The sequence below is a fragment of the Muntiacus reevesi genome, chromosome X, assembly GCF_963930625.1.
Source record: "Muntiacus reevesi chromosome X, mMunRee1.1, whole genome shotgun sequence".
Taxonomy (NCBI): Eukaryota; Metazoa; Chordata; class Mammalia; order Artiodactyla; family Cervidae; genus Muntiacus; species Muntiacus reevesi.
The window spans coordinates 22,251,098-22,269,686 of record NC_089271.1 but is presented as its reverse complement, the minus strand read 5'-3'; the positions used below and the strand labels follow the sequence as shown (position 1 = coordinate 22,269,686).

The following is an 18,589-nucleotide window of genomic DNA, read 5'->3' as shown; positions in this document are numbered from 1 at the left end:
ATAGAGTAAGATAAGACAATACTTCAAAACGACAGTATTTTTGATTTGTGGTCAGCTCACGAAGCACCCACTTATCAAGCTTTTCCACTTTTCCAATTTGCTTTAAATGTCAAACGACCGTAGAATGGTCGATGTTGAGTTCTTTGGCAACTTCTCACGTAGTTGTAAGAGGATCAGCTTCAACGATGGCTCTCAATTAGTCGTTGTCAACTTCCAATGGCCAGTCACTGCGCTCCTCATCTTCAAGGCTCTCATCTCCTTTGCAAAACTTCTTGAACCACCATCGCACTGTATGTTCATTAGCAGTTCCTGGGCCAAACGAATTGTTGGTGTTGCGAGTTATCTCTGCTGCTTTACGACCCATTTTGAACTCAAATAAGAAAATTGCTCGAACAAGCAATAGCACAGGGAACTACAGTCAATGTCTTTTAATAACCTATAATGGAAAATAATTTCAAAAATAATAAATGTGTATATATAACTGAATCACCTTGCTGTGCACCTGAAAGTCAACTATACCTTAATAAAATGTTAAAAAAAAAAAAAAAAACTGGTAGAATTTGCTTTTTGTCTAACATCACTTCCATAGTCTAAAATACATATAAAATACACAACAAGTAATGTCATTAGCAAAAAAACAAATTGAGAAATGAACATTAAAATGATATAATCACATTTATTTAAGAATGCATTCCAATATCAAAAGGCAAAGTTCAACAATGCAAAACCACAATTACTTTGGCACCAAACTAATATATAAGTATGTAGAAGTAGTCTTTACACCTGCAACTTACTCTCAAAATGGTCTGGCCAAAAAGGTGTTTATGGAGAGGGAAGGAACACAGTAGTAGGGATGGATAGAAGGGTAAAGAGATTGAAAAGCAAATATGTAAAGTGGCTGATGAATCTAGGTGCTAGATATGGGTGTTAACTGTATTGTTCTTTTCGTTTTTTTCTAAGGTCTGAAATTTTTCCAAATAAAAGGTTTGGGAGAGACATTGTGAATAACCTAAGTATCCAACAATAAGGGAATAGTCAAATAAATTACAATATTGCTTATTTACATGGGGAAATACACAGTCATTAAAAGGAGTTTTTAAAACTCAACAACAAAAAACCATCAAACAACCCTATCCGAGAATGGGCAGAAGACCCAAACAGACATTTCTCCAAAGAAGATATACAGATGGCCGACAGACACACGAAACGATGCTCAATATCATTAATTATTAGAAAAACGCAAATCAAAACTACAATAAGGTATCATCTCACACGGGTCAGAATGGCTATCATTAAAAAGTCTACAAATAACAAATGCTGGAGAGAATGTGGAGAAAAGGGAACCCTCCTACACTGTTGGTGCGCATATAAGTTGGTGCAGCCACGATGGAAAATAGTGTGGAGATTCCTCAGAAAACTAAAAATAAAATTACCATATGATCTAGCAATCCTACTCCTGGGCATATATTCAAACAAAACTATAAATCAAAAAGATACATGCATCCCTATGTTCATAGTAGCACTATTCACAATAGCCAAGACATGGAAACAATCTAAATGTCCACTGAAATATGAATGGATAACTAAGATGTAATACACATATACAATGGAATGCTACTCAGCCATGGAATGAAATAACACCATTTGCAGCAACATGAATACAACTAGAGATTATCGTACCAAGTGAATTAAATCAGAAAGACAAATACCATCTGATACGACTTATATGTGGAATCTGAGTGAGGGAAGTGAAGTCGCTTAGTCGTGTCCGGCTCTCTGCGACCCCATGGACTGTAGCCTACCAGGCTCCTCCATCCATGGGATTTTCTAGGCGATAGTAATGGAGTGGGGTGCCATTTCCTTCTCCAGGGGATCTTCCCGACCCAGGGATCGAACCCGGGTCTCCCACATTGTAGACAGACACTTTACCATATATGACACAACTAACCCATCTATGAAGCAGAAACAGACTCACATAGACAACAGATCGGTGTTTACCAAGGGGGAGGGGATTGGGGAAAGGATGAAGTGAGAGGTTGGGGTTAGCAGATACAACCTTTTATACACAGAACAGAGGCTTTCCAGGTGGCACAGTGGTAAAGAATCCGCCTGCCAATGCAGGAGATGTGGGTTTGATCCCTGGGTCGGGAAAATCCCCTGGAAGAAGGAAATGGCAACCCACTCCAGTATTCTTGCCTGGAAAATTCTATGGACAGACTACAGTCTGTCCTCTATGAAGGAGCCTGGCAGACTACAGTCCATGGGGTAGCAAAGAGTCGGACATGACTGAGCACTCATGCAAACAACAAGATCCTACTGTGTAGCTTAGGGATTCTGTATAGTAGGAATTAACATTGTAAATCAACTATACTTCAATTTAAAAATGAAAAAAAAGTTAAGGAAAAAAACAGTCATCTGAAAAAGGTCTTTCTATAATTAGAGTCATTCTACTTAAAAAAAAAAAAAAACCCTACTAGAGCCATTGTATTCTTAAAAAAAAAAAAAAAAAAGAAATTTCGAACAGAACATGCTACTGTATGCAGACCTTCCTAATGGGGTCTGAGGCCCATGCTACCTTCATGTAACGTTTCTGATGCTCTTGTAAGAAAAGAGGGTACAGGGTGATTGTGAAGAGGTTCTTAATTAAGGCAGGTGAGGGTTACTGGATCCTTCCCTGAAGGAGATCTGTGTTTGGCTGAGGGAAAGTGAGTGACATCAACTAGCACCTTGATCCTCTCTCTTTAGAGATCTTGTTTGTTAGCTCTTAAAATACATGTGTCCTTGAACTTCCCAGGTGGCTCAGTGGTAAAGAATCTGCCTGCCAACACAGGAGACGCAGGCTTGATCCCAGGGTCAGGAAGATTCCCCTGGAGAAGGGCAGGCAACCCACTCCAGTATTCTTGCCTGAAGAATTCCACGGACAGAATTCCACGACTGAGACCGAGCGTGCACACACACACAGACAGATTAGTGAGAAACTTGCCCCTCTCTATGTCATAAGGTCAAACCAAATTATAAGTACATTTCCCCATGGGCCACAATTTCTGCCCTTGGCTTGGGCAGCCCCTCTCCCATCAGCCCTCGTCATTCAGTTCTATGTCCCATAGATCTCAGGATTCCTTAAAAAACTGAACAGTCCATTAGCATAATACCTGGCCCACTGCAGGTGTTTACTCTTTCCTGATGAGCACTGAAAATTAAAATACCTAGTAAGTTTCAGTATAAACTTACAATAGCAAATAAAATTCAGGGGTTCAAGATAACATTTGCTAGTAATGGTAAATTCCTTTAATAGACAGATCACTTCATTCTACATATCTGCTTGGGAGTATTCCAATCTTTATAGTTAGGAGAAGAGCCAGAAGGCAGCAGGAAGGTGATAATAAAGTGGCAGTATGGTGTGTCGGGCCAGAAGGACATTTTGAGAATGACTTCCCAGAGTGGCTGGAGCGTGTGAGCAACAATCATAGCCAAAGTCACCACCCAGATTCACGTCATTCTAATTCCAGAAGCAGGGGGGTTAGGATCTAGTTAAGGGTGGAGGGTGAGTTAAAAGAATGTCTTGTCGTCATGGAAGCAGGAACAGTTAAGTCAAGGTCACAATGTACTCATCGTCGAGGTTAACTGAGGCAAAACCTTAAGTTAACCATTACAGTGAATGAAGAAGCTTCAAAGCCAGTCACACTAAAAGCACTATGTTGCTTGGAAAATGATTAGTTTACAGAGCTGGGACCTTCAGCCAACAAACTTGAAGATAATTAACATTCGAGGTTAAGAGCTCCCTTTGCAGTTTTTATTCTTTGCAGGAAGCTGGTTTCATCCAGGAAACACTGTGTCACTAACTTCCCACAACAAAAGCATAGCCAACATCTACTGAGCGCCAACCATGTGCCATGCACTGTGAGGCATGTTTTCAAGTGCGTGGGTGCAACGGGCCTATGGTTCAATGCGATCGCTTCCACTTTGTAGAAAAGGACACTGAAGTGTATGTAGTGGGATTAAGTGATTTGTCCAAGCTCACACTGATGGTAGGCAACGGAAATCAAGTTTTGAGTACAAGTTCACACAGACCAGTTATGGTATTTCCAGAGAGAGATGACAGGCACACTAACAAGGATGGGCCCTTAGAATAAGTAAATAAAGTAAATGAAGTGTAAGTAAGTGAAGGAGGTAGCAATCTGATGGTTCCAAAGTGATAACACTAGACAAACATGAGACTATGCAATTTCCTGATTGTTTAACAGAACAAATTTAGATAAAACCCCAGCATTACTAATAGAGACTGTTTGCTAGAAAGAATTGCACTGGGGTAACAGTACATTAGGTAGGAAAAAAATGGTATGTTATATTGAAAGAAAAACAGCGTACGTTTAAAAGCTCAATCTACCTGAATTTTAACAGTGGTTTTGCTCCGAATTTTGCTTAGGTAAGATACATAAATCATCTACGCTTCAGCGTCTTCATTTAAGAGAGGGAAACATCTTTTTCACCTGGATGGAACTGTAGCTCCATCTGTCTACTACTGCATCTGGTCAAAAGTGGTACGCAAAGATAAGTTCCCTTCGCCTCCTAGAAAGAATAATTTCTGGCTCCCTCTGGAAGAGGCAGCCAAGATGTTAGGTCAACAAGCAGCCTCTTCATCACCTACTTTCTTATGTGTAAAACTGGGGAGGTTGGAGGTGATCTCTAAGCTCAAGTGCCCACTCAATCAATCTACAGGAATAAGATTTTCCTTTATACACCTTACAATTATTTATCCTGCACCAACCTTGCCTCATGTACAATCTGGGACAACTCTGGAGAGAGCATTGCTAGGAGTGAGTAGCCAAGAAAAGGAGCTAGAAATCAAGAAAAAGAGTACATACATGTATTTACATTTGTTTTCCACAAGAAAAAATAAGTGCAAAGAAACAAAGCCTCCAACGATGCTTCGGATAAAGGACAGTAGGACAGTTGGGTTAGGGGCTTCCCTGGTGGTCCAGTGGTTAAAGATCCACCTTGCAATGCAAGGGATACTGGTTCAATCCCTGGTCCGGGAAGATCCCACATGCCACAGAGCAACTAAATCCGTGCACCAACCTGCTCAGCCTGCATTCTAGAGCCCAGGAGCCACAACTACTGAATCCCATGCACCGAGAGCCTGTGCTCCACAACAAGAGAAGTCACTGCAATGAGAAGCCTGCACACACAACAAAGAGTTGCCCCCACAACTAGAGAAAAGCCTACGCACAGCAACAAAGACCCGCCAAAGTTAAAAAAAAAAAAAAAAAAAAAAAAAAGACACCTGGGTTAAGACTTCACATATACCCAGAAACCACCTCTATTACACAAACCTCCAAGGGAGAGGTAGAGAAAGCATGCCACAAACTCGTGGCATGCAAACATTCTAGCTAACTGATATATACTGACGTATTTGTCCCAACTTCTCATTTACTTAGAAGACCTTCAAAGGCAGCAGCTATGCCTCAACGATTCCCCAAGGCTTCTCAGTTCCCACTTCATTCTGAATCCAGAAAGGGTGACGAACGCTGGTGGACTTCTGGGAATTCCCTGGTGGTTCGATGGTTACGCAGTGTTTTCACTGCCAGGGCCCAGGTTCAATGCCGGGGAACTAAGATCCCACGAGTCGCATGGCCCGGTCAAAAAAAAAAAGTTGATGGAATCCTAAACATCTTAACCATCAGCATCTCAAAGACTTTATTGCTTAGTGTTTCAGAGGTCTTGGGCAAAAATTTTTAACAGATCTAACACAATTCTTAACACTGGAAGCACATTAGAGTCACCCAGTAAGTAAAAAATATCAGTACCCAGATCCTACTCTCAGAGACTGATTTAATTGGCGCCTACAGGGGGGGTTTTTTTTTTGGGGGGGGGGGCGGGCACTGGTTTTAGGAGTTCCCCAGATAATTCTCAGGAGCGTTCAGGGCTGAGATTCACTGACCAGCATCTAATCACAGAAAATTCAATAGCGGGATAAACCAAAGACCTCCACAGGCTCAGACAGTGGCTGAGCATCCCAAACTTTTTCACTGACCCATCTATTTTTAGTCTCTCTTTTCCTGTTTGAGTTTTGTTTCAGCCTCCTAGGAAACTGACCACACTGGAGCACATGACAGGACCAGTAAAGGAATGCTACTATAGCAAAACTTTCTGCTTAATGCTTTTTACTTCATCTCAGAAGCAAGGGGGAAAATTAACCAAATTTATACAAAGTGCACAGTCACGTATTAAGGAATATCTGCTACCAAGCTTGAGGAAACAAAACACTGTACTCTTCTAGGACAGATCCAAGGTAGGGTCGGGTAAACCCTGAGTCTGCTCTGGTCAACGAAAATGTAGTAATTCGCTGGGAAAAGATGTGCATGTTACACAGCACTTGCGATACTTAACTTCATGCCTTGAGAAAATGTTAAAAGAGATACATAGTGATTTATTCCCAAGAGTGACAACTATTCTACACTGACCTCCATGCCCTAGTAAGAAAGAAACACTGGCACAACTCAAATGATGGAGTGGAATCAGAGGTCAAGTCTAAGAATGAAAAAGTCCCAACAGCTTGGGTGATGCTTAAGGAAATAATCTGAGTTAGAACTCCAAATATTCAATCACACAGAATATAAACATTGACTTGTGTAATAGATGACAAGTAAGTTTGCTGTAGTTATTCTGCTATTTATTATAGCAGAAAGAATCATCTCTGACAGGATGAGCCACTGACTGGGAAAGAAGGTATCCTCAAGGGATATGAAGGAAATCAAACCCAGCTCTGCCACAAATATGGTGAAATGCGCTCCCTGAAGATACTTTCAGGCTAGCTTCAATGAATGCCAGGTACCCATTCACAGTTCTCTTAGCACATTTTCTCTAAGTTAGCTAATTTACCAAAAAGAATTAAGTGGGCAAGAACAACAAGAATCTCAGGTAATAGACAAGGAGCTGCCATCACCAAATTTTACCAGAAATTACAAGGCAAAAGTTAGCATATGATATTTAGTTGAAATCAGCAAGTTCTCCTTTTGGAGAGAATTTATAAATATTCTACTCTGTGACAAAAGAGCAACGAGAGAGAAAGACATAGGGTCTTGATCATTGCTGCTGTGCAAATGGACAGCAGAACTGAGTAAGCGAGTTGACTGCAAACATCCCAGCAGAGATGGCAACGAATTCCAGAGGGATTTAGTAACAACTTACATACTGCTCTAGGTGATAAATCTGACCATGATAAAAGCATTGTAAATGATTGAGTATATTAAAACTCAGACTGTGCACTAAATAAAAAGGAAACATATTCATTGTCAACATATATAAATAGATTGGCAAAAGCTGTAAGCCTACGGCACAAAAAATGGATGAAGAATTAGAGATGGTATTCTTCTCACAAGCCTTTAATAGTATACTTTGATAATTATTAAAGAAGAGAGTGCAATAGGAAACAATAGTTACACAGTACAATAGATTACTGTGCAAAGTAGACACAGGGAGTTCACACAAATGATTAAAACTCCAGAGCCCGGACAGACTTTATTTTTCTGGGCTTCAAAGTCACTGCAGATGGAGATTGCAGTCATGAAGTTAAAAGACGTTTGCTCCTTGGAAGGAAAGTTATGACCATCCTAGACAGCATATTAACAAGCAGAGACATTACTTTGCCTACAAGGTCTGTCTAGTCAAAGCTATGGTTTTTCCAGTAGTCATGTATGGATGTGAGAGTTGGACTATAAAGAAAGCTGAGTGCCATAGAACTGATGCTTTTGAACTGTGGTGTTGGAGAAGACTCTTGAGAGTACCTTGGATCCAACCAGTTCATCCTAAAGGAGATCAGTCCTAAATATTCATTGGAAGGACTGATGCTGAAACTCCAATACTTTGGCCACCTGATACGAAGAACTGACTCATTTGAAAAGACCCTGATGCTGGGAAAGATTGAAGACAGGAGAAGGGGATGACAGAGGATGAGATGGTTGGATGGCATCACCGATTCAATGGACATGAGTTTGAGTAAACTCCGGGAGTTGGTGATGGACAGGGAGGCCTGGCGTGCTGCAGTCCATGGGGTCACAAAGAGTTGGCCACAACTGAGTGACTGAACTGAACTGAACCAGAGTCCAGTGAGTAAACGGTCAAGGGCACTTTACACACATCAAAATGAACAAAATAAACCCACAAGGGTAAAAAAATAAAATTTTTAGCGTCTATGTTACCTATTACACAAAGTCATAAAACCTCATTTTGGGAGGGCTGTGGAGAAACCGGTACACTTCAACTCTGGGGACAGCCCTATAGATTAAAGCTATACAATCCCTTGAAGTCTTTCACATGGTAATTCCACACAGGAGCACAGATCCTAGAGCTAAGCCACCGATCACCTGGACGAACCTTAGCTACCCCATAAGTCACCCTCCAGATAGCCAAGTTTGACTGTTACTAGAAAGAGGACAAATGGAGCTTTATTATTTAAATGTAAAATAAGAGCAATCATGGCTGGCACACTTCTTTAACAGGGATCCAAACTATCTTAGAGGTTGCAAACTTTCTGTAAAGGGCCAGAAGGTAAACAGTTTGGCTTTGTGGGCCAAACAGTCTCCATGGCAACTACTCAACTGTTCTGCTGCAGAGGTTCAGAAGCCACATATGCTATGTAATGAATGGACATGGCTGTGGTCCAATAAAGCCTTATTTACAAAAATAGGTGTTGCCAAAACCTAGAGCATGTACAACATAAAAACCAAACCGTAATGGAAACTATGGACTTTGGGGGATAATGATGGATCAGGGTCGGTGGTTCATCAGTTGTTAATAAACAGCCCACACTGGTGCAGGATGTTGATGGTGGAGGACATTTTATTTGTGGAGGTGGGTATGGGAGTTCCCTCTACTTTCTGCCCATTTTGCTGTGAACCTAAAACTACTCTTAAAAATGAAGTCTATTAACTGTAAGACAAAAACAGGTAGCTGGCCCTTAAGACTATAGCATTCCAAGGGGAAAAAAAAGAATTTGCCCAATTCTGGAATCAGATAATCATGGAAGCAAAATATCAGTAACAGAACGCACCTAAAATGAAAGGGAAAAGTGGTGATATTTTCTGCTTCCATCCAGTAATAAGACCAAGATTTCCCAAATCTTGCCAACAACCTAATCAATTTCTCGAAGTTTAATGGGAGGAAACCATTCAGTCATCCGTAGGTCGGTATCATGGCCTGTCCCCCCTTCAGAAGCATACCTAACTGCCAAGACAACAATCAGAGCCGGAACTACACCCGAAGTGCTCAGAGTCTCATAAACCAGGTTATGTTGAAATCCAGTCATATCAGATCTTTAGGGCCCAAAAGGTCAATCCGTCCTTTAAATTTAAATATTGACCAACATGCATTAAGCCACATTAGATATCTGTCCCCGAAATGGAATTGTTCTCTTCCCCTTTCAATTCTGAATCATTGGCTTTAGTCTCTAAACAGGTGAGTGGAATTCTTGGCAATGCCTTAGAGCAGAAGAGCCTGACTGCTAACAGAAAACCAGAGACAAATCCATTCTTCTCCCCAGTAGTAATCAGGCTTTAAGAAGTATGACTTTAGAAACCCAAAGCTTTTCAAAGAGCAGTCATTTGGAAGCCAAGCCAACTTCTCAGTGGGCATTGGAACCTTAAAATACCTTCTCAAGGAAAAGAGAAGGCAGCTGGGCTTTCGAACCTCAAGAAGAGTCCAACAGGGAAACTGGCTGCTGCCTCCTAATAGCTAAAGGCTCCAAGGTTCGCAGAACCAGTGTTAATTATGGTAGAAATCTTTTCTGTGAAAAGGCAGAGTTGTCAGACAACCTCTCTTCTGGCGGCTTTATTTCAGAGATGCTATATTTAAACACGGGAACCTTACAGAAATTTGCACTTATATAACCACTGACTAAATTAAAGCGACATGATGTTTAATAACCTTTAGATGGAGTCAATAATCACCACTTACAGAGCGCCCACTCAGAGTAGAAAGCAAACAGCTGAGGTTGAGAGAGGTTACAGAGAAGAGGTGAGTGCCCACCCTCCAGAGAGAGACAGTTTAGAGTAAAATCAAGGAACAGAAGCAAGTATCTTTAACACAAGTGTGGCTATGCAGAGAACAAGGGCAAAGGAACTGGAAAATAAAACAGATGGTCTGTAGAGAGAGGATCAGAGTGATTAATGAAGGAACCAGAAGAGGACACAGTAAAGCTGAAAGATGAAAAGCATGTCCAGATGAAAATGTGAATCATTTCCTATGAACACATTTGAGATTCAGAAGGTTCTACCTTTAAGTTACGTTGCACAGTCCAAGTTCTCCTTTTCTTACATCATTAAGAGAACTTTTAACTCATAACAACCACTTAATAGGAAGACCTCAGGCTTTTGCAAATATCACAAAGAACCACCGTAACATGAACGGCCATTCAAAGACAGTTAATTGGTCCAAAATTCCTGAGAGTAACCGATTTATGGGGGAAAAGAGAGTAAAAGTTGTACTGAGATAAAAAATCAGTAAGTGTTTATTCTGAACATTAAAATGTAATGTTTCTATTACTGTTAATAAGGAATTAATACATACAGTCTGAAGCCTCATTGTCCAATAGAAATACATGAGCCACACATCATTTTAAACTTCACATAAAAAGAAACAGGTGAGATTTTTGATGCTTTATTTAATGCAAATACTCCCAAAATTACCATTTCAACATGGAATCAATACAAAAATATATTGAGATATTTTACTATTTTTATATTGTCCTTGAAATCCAGTACCTTATACTTAGATCTCAATTCACAGGCTAAATTTCTATCAGAAATAATTGGCCTACAATTAGATTTCATCAAATTTATAGTTCAGGTAGATTCACATATTTAAACTGTTCTAAACATACTTAAAAGTTTTCCAATTAACTGAAGCAAGTTTAAACTTAAATCAACTCAGTTTCCCAGTTTCAGTCACATCAGACACATTTCAAGAGCTCAATAGGTTCAAGTGGCTAGTGGTGACAAAACTGGACAAAAAAGGTCGCAATAAATAGAAAGATAATCCCTGGAATCAAAAATTCAAACCTAATTACTAAAAGAAACATAATAAAACCAAAGCAAGATGTATAATACAGTGTAAAAATTAAAGGATTAAAGATAGAAAGTGAAAGGAAACTATAGATGTTTATCATTACAGATAACAGATTTGTCATATCAACAAATAAAAACTGGTTAAACTTTGCCACATAAAGGTAAGGTCTGACTCACAAAGCAAAACGCAACTTTATGTTTTCAAGACAATATTTAAAACAAAGTAATTCAGAAAGGTTCAAGAAGAAAATTAAAACCAGGAAAAAAGGGCTCCAGATCTCAATGCTAAATGAGGTTGAATATTTAAGGCCAAAAAGCACTGAACTAGTAAAAAAATTTTAGCAGTAGCACTCTGTATCCTAAAGGGTGCATCTCACAATGACAGTTAAGGATATCAATGCAGCAAATGTAACATTAACAGGGACAAAGCAAAAACCATAGGCAATGTGTGGAGAAACAATCATATTACTAGGAGACTCGAGCCTCTCTTAGCCCATGACAGGTCCAGCAAATTAAAAAAACAAAGGTTATAGAAAATTCAAATAACATAATTAATACAGCAGATTTGATATATCAGACTCTGTAACCTGAGAAGAGAACACAACCTTCTTTTTGCTTCCCAAGGAACAAGGACAAGAAATGAGCCCTGACTGGACTACAAAGCAAACATCAAGAAATTAAAGAAATAATGATTCAGAGAGCATTCTCTGATCACAACGCAACAAAACTAAACAACAACAAAATGAGAATACAGGGTACACTTACAATGGAAATTTAATAACTCTTAGTTAACTTAAGGATAAAACAAAGATGAAGAAGAGCTGGGGGGAAGGATCAAATACTATACATATCAGCTGCTAAAGCAGTGTTTGGAGGAATGCTTGTCACCTTAAATACTGAAATAAATAACAAATAAATGAATTTCCCCATTCAAAAAGAAAAAAATAACAACACTGAGCAGATCAGAGGGGATTAATAAAGCCAAAGTAGACATTAATGAACTAGAAAACAAAAGTCATAAAGCTAAGAACTGAATCCAATCATATAAACCAACAACTAATCTCATCAAGAAAGAGGGGAGCGGGGAGAACAAATATAGAAGGAATAAAAGGGGAACAGCCACAGAAAAAATTAAGACTAAGAGACTACTATCTCAGCTATGCAAACTGACTTTAAAACCTTGATGACTAGGATAATTTTCTAGAGAAATATATCAAAATGGACTCTAGCAGAGACAGAAAATCTATACAGATCAATACCACAGGCTAGAGAAGCCTGTCAAAGAGCAATAGTTCCCAAGACACACTAGGTTTAAAAGGTTCCATAGGTGGAATTCTACCAAATCTTTAAAGAACAGATAGTTCAAAGGATAAACTATGATCCTAGGGCAGAAAAACAATTTCTCCTGAAACAAGCATGACACTGACAAGAAAATCTAATCGACTGCACATACACACAACACCCAGAGCCAAACAGCACATGGAGATCAATAAAATGAACCCAGGAATTCATCATACTATTCCCTCTAGTTCTGTGTATGCTTAAAAATTTCCATAATGAAAAATTAATGTTTTACTTGATAAAAATACTGAATCATTATGCTGTACACCTGAAACTCATCTTATAAATCAACTACTCTTCAATTTAAAATTTTTCTTTACTCAAATAGAAAATAATTCTATCGCGATACCCTTCTTCACTTATCAAAAGTTTGACAACCATGTGGTAGAACTGTAGGAAGACAGGTACTCGCAGAAACTTCCAGTGAGAGGATCAAGATACAACCTCGATATGGAAGGCAATTTAAAAATATTTAGCCAAATTTTAGGGCTTCCCTGGTGGCTCAGACGGTAAAGAGTCTGCCTGCAATGCGGGAGACCCGGAGATCCAAATTTCAAATGCACATAGCCTTTGATATAGAAATCCCATTTTGAGGAATCTGTCCTATATAAATACTTACACATGCATGAAAAGATGAATGCAATAATTCACTGTAGCATGGGTTGTCAGAGCAAAGACTGGAAACATCAACAGGGAGCTGGCTAATGAATAGAGTACATCATACAAACTCTCAGATGCCATAAAAAGAAAAAGGAAGCTCTGCAGTTATAGATATGCAAAGTTGTCTGAGGAATTAAGTGTAAAAAAGCAAGGTACAGACAAAAGTATCACAAGTTGCCAGTTATGTTAAAATGGGGAGGCAAGTGGACAAAAGTTGGAAGCTGACTTTTCTATGTCCTTTTGTACTTTCTGAATCTGGAACCATGTAACTATAATCTCAGACCAAAAAGAACTTTTTTTTTTTTTTTAATCACACCCTTTGGAATTGCACCATTGCAATTATAAACTCATAATTCATTTAGAACACCTGCTATTCTTGTGACAGTTGCTAACTGTGTGAAAGGCCATGTTTTAAGTAAAGACTGAGCTCAAAAGGCATAGAGAAATAAGACCTACAGATAAAAGGGGGACAACTCCAGATCCAGAAGGTCATCTTAACTGGTGGTTCTCACCCCTGGTGATGCTAAAGAACCACCCAAAATACCACTGCTCTATACCCCACCCCACCCCCGAACATTTATAGTAAAGTTTGGGGGATGGGGCCCAGGCAAGAAAACCATGCCTCTAAATGCTTTATATAGCAGTGGTCTTCAACAGAGAGTGATTTATTTTGCTCCCCTGCAGGACATGGTGCTGTCTGGAAACAAGTTGGCTGTCACAACTCAAGGGTGAAGGGAGTGGTGGGTGCTACTGGATCCAGTGGGTAGAGGCCTGGGAGACCCACAGCACAGAGCCCGCACCTGCCCCACCCCTAAAAATGTCAAGAGTGCGGAGACTGAGGAATCCTCCTTTCAAATAAAATCAGTGCTTCTGCAGTAACATGCAGTTTTAGCATTCCTTCTTAAACAAGGAAGATCATCTCACTTACTAGTATGGATATATTCGCATAATAAAGCTATTTCTGTGCTCACAGAAACCAAAACTTGTCGGTGTGGTTGTCACAAATACTGTAAACGTGAAATTCCGAGTATACCCTCTCTCCAGTCCCTGTCCAGGTATTCTAGTCAAAAGCTCGGGTCCCATTTGTAAAGCAGCCGGCGGGGGGGGGGGGGAGGAAAGTCACGAAGTTCACCAAGAGGCAGCCTGAGGCTCGACATGGGCCAGCATCTGCTCTATTTGAGCCCTACATCTTTTAAAATATATTGAATTGGTGCCAATCAGCTTCCCTTTCTGGAGCCAGCACATATGGGGAGGGGGGCAGGGAGGTTGCCACAGTCCCCCCACCCCAAGCTGGCTGCTCCCCACCCGGGGTCTTTTAGCATTTGAGGTGGCCCTCCCCTGCCGTGTGCTCCAATCACTCTGGGCCATAAGAGCCTCCTAAATCTTGTGCCTTCTCTCCTTAAAAATACCCCCACACTCCTTCTAAATTCTCAAACTCCCACATCACTTACCAAAATCAGACTGCTATCCAGAGCTGGAAGAACCAAGAGAATGGTAGAAGTCAAAGTGGCCTCTCTGTGTGACAACTGTCTGCTGTTGTCATGAAAGACAGGCTGCCTGCCACCCGATTCACCTCTGGGCATTACAAAGGAGGCCTGAGTTTCTAGCAAATTCCACCACAATTTTATATATATAGCACTTCTGTGAGCTTCCTTATAAGGAAAAGACTTCAGTTAGTAGGCTTCTTTGATCATCCGAGATTAGAGTACCCCTCCACTATTCCCCAAATAGGTCAGAAGCTTTATATGGGAAATGCCTATACGAAGATTAAGCAATTTCTTTGTAAAAAGCTCATCCCTCTTCCTTTGAAATTAGGATCACAGTTTTGGAGCTGTGCTTTAGAGATGACCTTATACAACCCACATGTGTTCTTGAGGAGGAAAAGGAACTCTAGTGAGTTCAGTCCCTCAGCCAAGGCCAGGCTCTTGAGTCAGTGGCACAGCAAGAATTAGAACATTTCTTTCCAGATAATGGTCCCATGGGTTTCCCATGATAACACTATCCCCCACTGTGGTTTTCCTCCTCAAATAACATCTTTGCCAGAACACCTATTAATGTGGTAGATAGGAGCCGCTACAGAAATAAATCAACCGAAATGTCATCAAGCTACCAGGGCTATCACTTCAACTTGGGAGAGTGGAAGGAGGGAACTAGGAGTCTCTGGATTCTTTTTATGTCTTTTATTGTGAATTAACCTGTCTCAGCTTACCCCACTGAAAAGCAGATACCTTCAGACTCTCTCTAAACCACACATTAGGGATGGAAAATGCTATTTATAGCAACAGAGACATTTTCTTTCTCAACTTTGAAGGGGGCAGGGGCGCTGCCTGAAACATCTCAACTTCTCACAAGTGACAGAGATGGTAAAGTAAAACTAATGAAAAGCTTCTGGGAGAGAAGTTTAAGATGCAAAGTTCCACCTATCACCGGATTCTGATTTCCCTCATCATTTGCTGGCAAATTAGTTTCTTAACATTTAATTTGGTCTCAACTAACCAATTCCGCTCGTCCTATCCCAACTGTGGACAACAACACATGGTGCTCTGGCTCTCCCCCGAATGTGCTACCTACTCTGCACTTGGGTTTTTATGCCCACCTGACATCATCTCTTGACATTTACTTAAGACTCATTAAACGACCAGCTGCCCCATTATTTTCCCTTAAGAGCTTAGAACATCTCTGCCGCTCCATTTTCTTTTCCTTCCAGGATGCCGTGCTCCGACTCGATACCCGGCTGCGCACTTCGGTTTTATCACTTTCACGTGTTTCCCAACCAGCTGCCCCGCATTCAGCAATTGTGAGTATTCCCTACGTGCTCGCACCGGCATCACTCGGGAAACACGGTCCAGTTAACAAGACGTCGTGGACTCTCTTCCCATCTCAGCTAGGCCTCAGGCAGGTTGGGGGCCGGGTCCTCTGCGCTCGCACCTCACTTCGTGGAAGCTGCCCAGCAGCCCACCGCACAGGGGAGAAGCGAGGGGACGCAGGAGAGGCACGACGAAAGGTGTGGCACCCGACCCTGCTCTGGCACCAGGAGCCCACACGTCCGTTCTTCCCCAGCATCTAAGGCATTCGCAACCCAGGCCTCCAACTGCTTCAACAGAACACCACCAAGACAGCAGTTCGCGTCCAGCCGCTCCTGCCACCTTAGGTGGTGCCTAAGAGCACCTTAGAGCAGAAAAGGAACGAAATGTCGTTGCGTAATTTATTCGACCGCAAGGTGTTTCTAAACAGGTCTTACCCAACGCAAAAAAAAAAAAAAAAAAAAAAAAAGAAAGAAAGAAACCAAATACCTAAACATAAAACCCTTGAAAAGCCACCCACATTCCGCTCCGAAGTTTTAACGGCCCGGAGGTCCGTGTCAAGCAGATTGGAAGCTAACGACGGCAGGTTTGGGAAGTCCCGCCGCCCGGCTGATGCTCCTCAGACGCCGTTTCTGGGTCTCGGGGTGAGCCCTCGGGCGGGTGTGCGGGTGCCAGGCCCTACCCCTCCGTGCCCCCAAATCCGAGCCTCTGGGAAAGGCCCCGGAGCCCCGCCCGCGGTTCCCACGGACTTCGCCCAGGGGCCGCGGAGACCCGCGGCGGCGGGCCCGGAAGGTAGCGCCTCCGCACCCTGGGGTCGTGGGGACCGTGGCCCCGCACTTACCGAAGTCCAGGAACTGCTTGATAGAGAGCGGCGATGGCGAGAAGCGCGAGTAGCGCTCAATCTGCTTGGGCACCGGCTGCTTCAGCAGCCACCGGAACAGCCGCATCCTCGCCCCGACAGCGCAGAGACCGGCCGAGACGCTCAGGCGGCCGCAAGGACCGGTGCAGCTGAGCCGCGCGGATTGGGCACGTTAGCCAAGCGCGCAGCCCGGCCTCCGCCTCGGCGCCGCTGGTGCAGCCACCGCAGCACCAGCAGCAACAGCTCCCTGGCTGCCGCCGGTCGCCCGCGGCTTTCCCAGGCCCCGCCCACAGGGGCGGAGCCGGCCGCCGCACGTACGCGGGGCGCGAGGGGCGCGCGTCCGCACGCGCTGGCTGCTGATTGGCCGCTGCTGCCCTCGCTTTCTTTCGCCCGGGCACAGCCCGGCGCCGGTGCGGCCCTTCTTGCCTCCTGGGACCCAAACAAGCCCGGCAAGTGCAGCTGACCCGGGTCCCGTCCGGGGCTAGGTCCTCCGCGACTGAAAGGTGGCGGAGGTGCAAGGAGACTGGAAAGAGACCCGAAGCCCTCGCCCGGAATCCGATCCTACTCGCTGCTCAAGGCCCCTGTCTACCGAAGGCATCTCTTCCGGGAAGCCCTCCCTGGATCAGCTGACTTGCACTTCAGGGTATTCGTTGCATCTTGATACGTTTTCATTTTCTGTTTACCACTTAATTATAGAGATTGCTTCATGCCCTCCACCACTACCACCACCGTTGGGCAGAATAAACTCACCGGTTCGGATTCCTGCCTGCCCGTCACCATTGGATAGAATTCATTATGTCACTGATTCTGTTTCGTGCTCCCCCCCGCCCCCACCCTTCACCTTCGGACAGCATTGTTAGGTCAGTGCCTCCTTATTTCATCACTCAGCGCCCCTGGTTACCACCAACTCTCCCTTCCCACCGTCCTTTATGGGCCAACACCTTTGAGCAAGATTAATTGAAAAGTCACTATTTCATGCAACCACCATCACCATCATTGGGCAGGGTCAATTATAAGGTCACTGATACTTCATTTTGTCCCTACCCACCTCCTGTGAATGCCCCCTAACGTCATTGGACAGGATTAATTGTTAAGGTCACCGTCTCTCTGTTTGATGCGCCCCCTGCCCGCCCTGTTTTGAACGGATCAACACTACCACTGGAAAGGACCAAATTTAAGGTCTTAGGCACTACCTTTCAGACCCCCTCATGACCACCACCACCATAGTACAGCCCCCTGACTCTTTTTCATGCCTCAGCACCACCACACCACTTATTCTGGACAGCAGCCTGTGTCTACACTGTTTACACTCTGTGTTATTCTTTGTGTAAGAGTGAACTTGAACTCAGGGCTCAGTATGTGAAATCATTGTTTCCCAATGTGAAGATATAAAATACAGCTTGCTTTAACCGTTTCCACCAAACTTTGCTTTATTTTTGGCAATGGATCAACTAAATGATCGGTAGAATGGGACTTCCCTGATGGGGAATGTCTAAGACTCCATGCTTTGATCCCTGGTCAGAGAACTAGATCCCACATGCTGCAACTAAAGATCCTGCACGCTGCAAGAAAGACTGAAGATCCCGTGTGCCACAGCTAGGACCCTGGCATAGCCAAAGAAATAAATGTATTTTAAAAAATGAAAGGTAGAATATTCTCTAAGGAAAGATAAAAATTTAACTGGAAATCACTCCTTTGGTCTGGTTGGACTGGTTTTCTCAGTAGGATTATTGGTGTGTAGCTATTTAGCTTCTGTGCCTTCGTTGGGTTTTTATGCACCCAGTTCTCTACTCTGAACTTAAAAAGTCATACATACACTCAAAAGACATCCACTGGTCTTCCCTCACTTCTAGATTTTCAAG

At 42.6% G+C, this 18,589-nt stretch overlaps 1 protein-coding gene across 2 annotated transcripts in view; it reads right to left on the bottom strand.

Moving 5' to 3' along the window:
* PDK3 (pyruvate dehydrogenase kinase 3) overlaps positions 1-17,005 on the bottom strand; it is an 87,080-nt gene extending 70,075 nt beyond the window's left edge. For both annotated transcript variants that reach the window (XM_065915423.1, XM_065915424.1), the window contains exon 1: positions 16,710-17,005. In XM_065915423.1, the coding sequence (XP_065771495.1) occupies positions 16,710-16,815 (106 nt within the window). In that variant the 5' untranslated portion in view covers positions 16,816-17,005. The remainder of the gene's footprint in view (positions 1-16,709) is intronic.
* Positions 17,006-18,589: the final 1,584 nt, after the last annotated feature.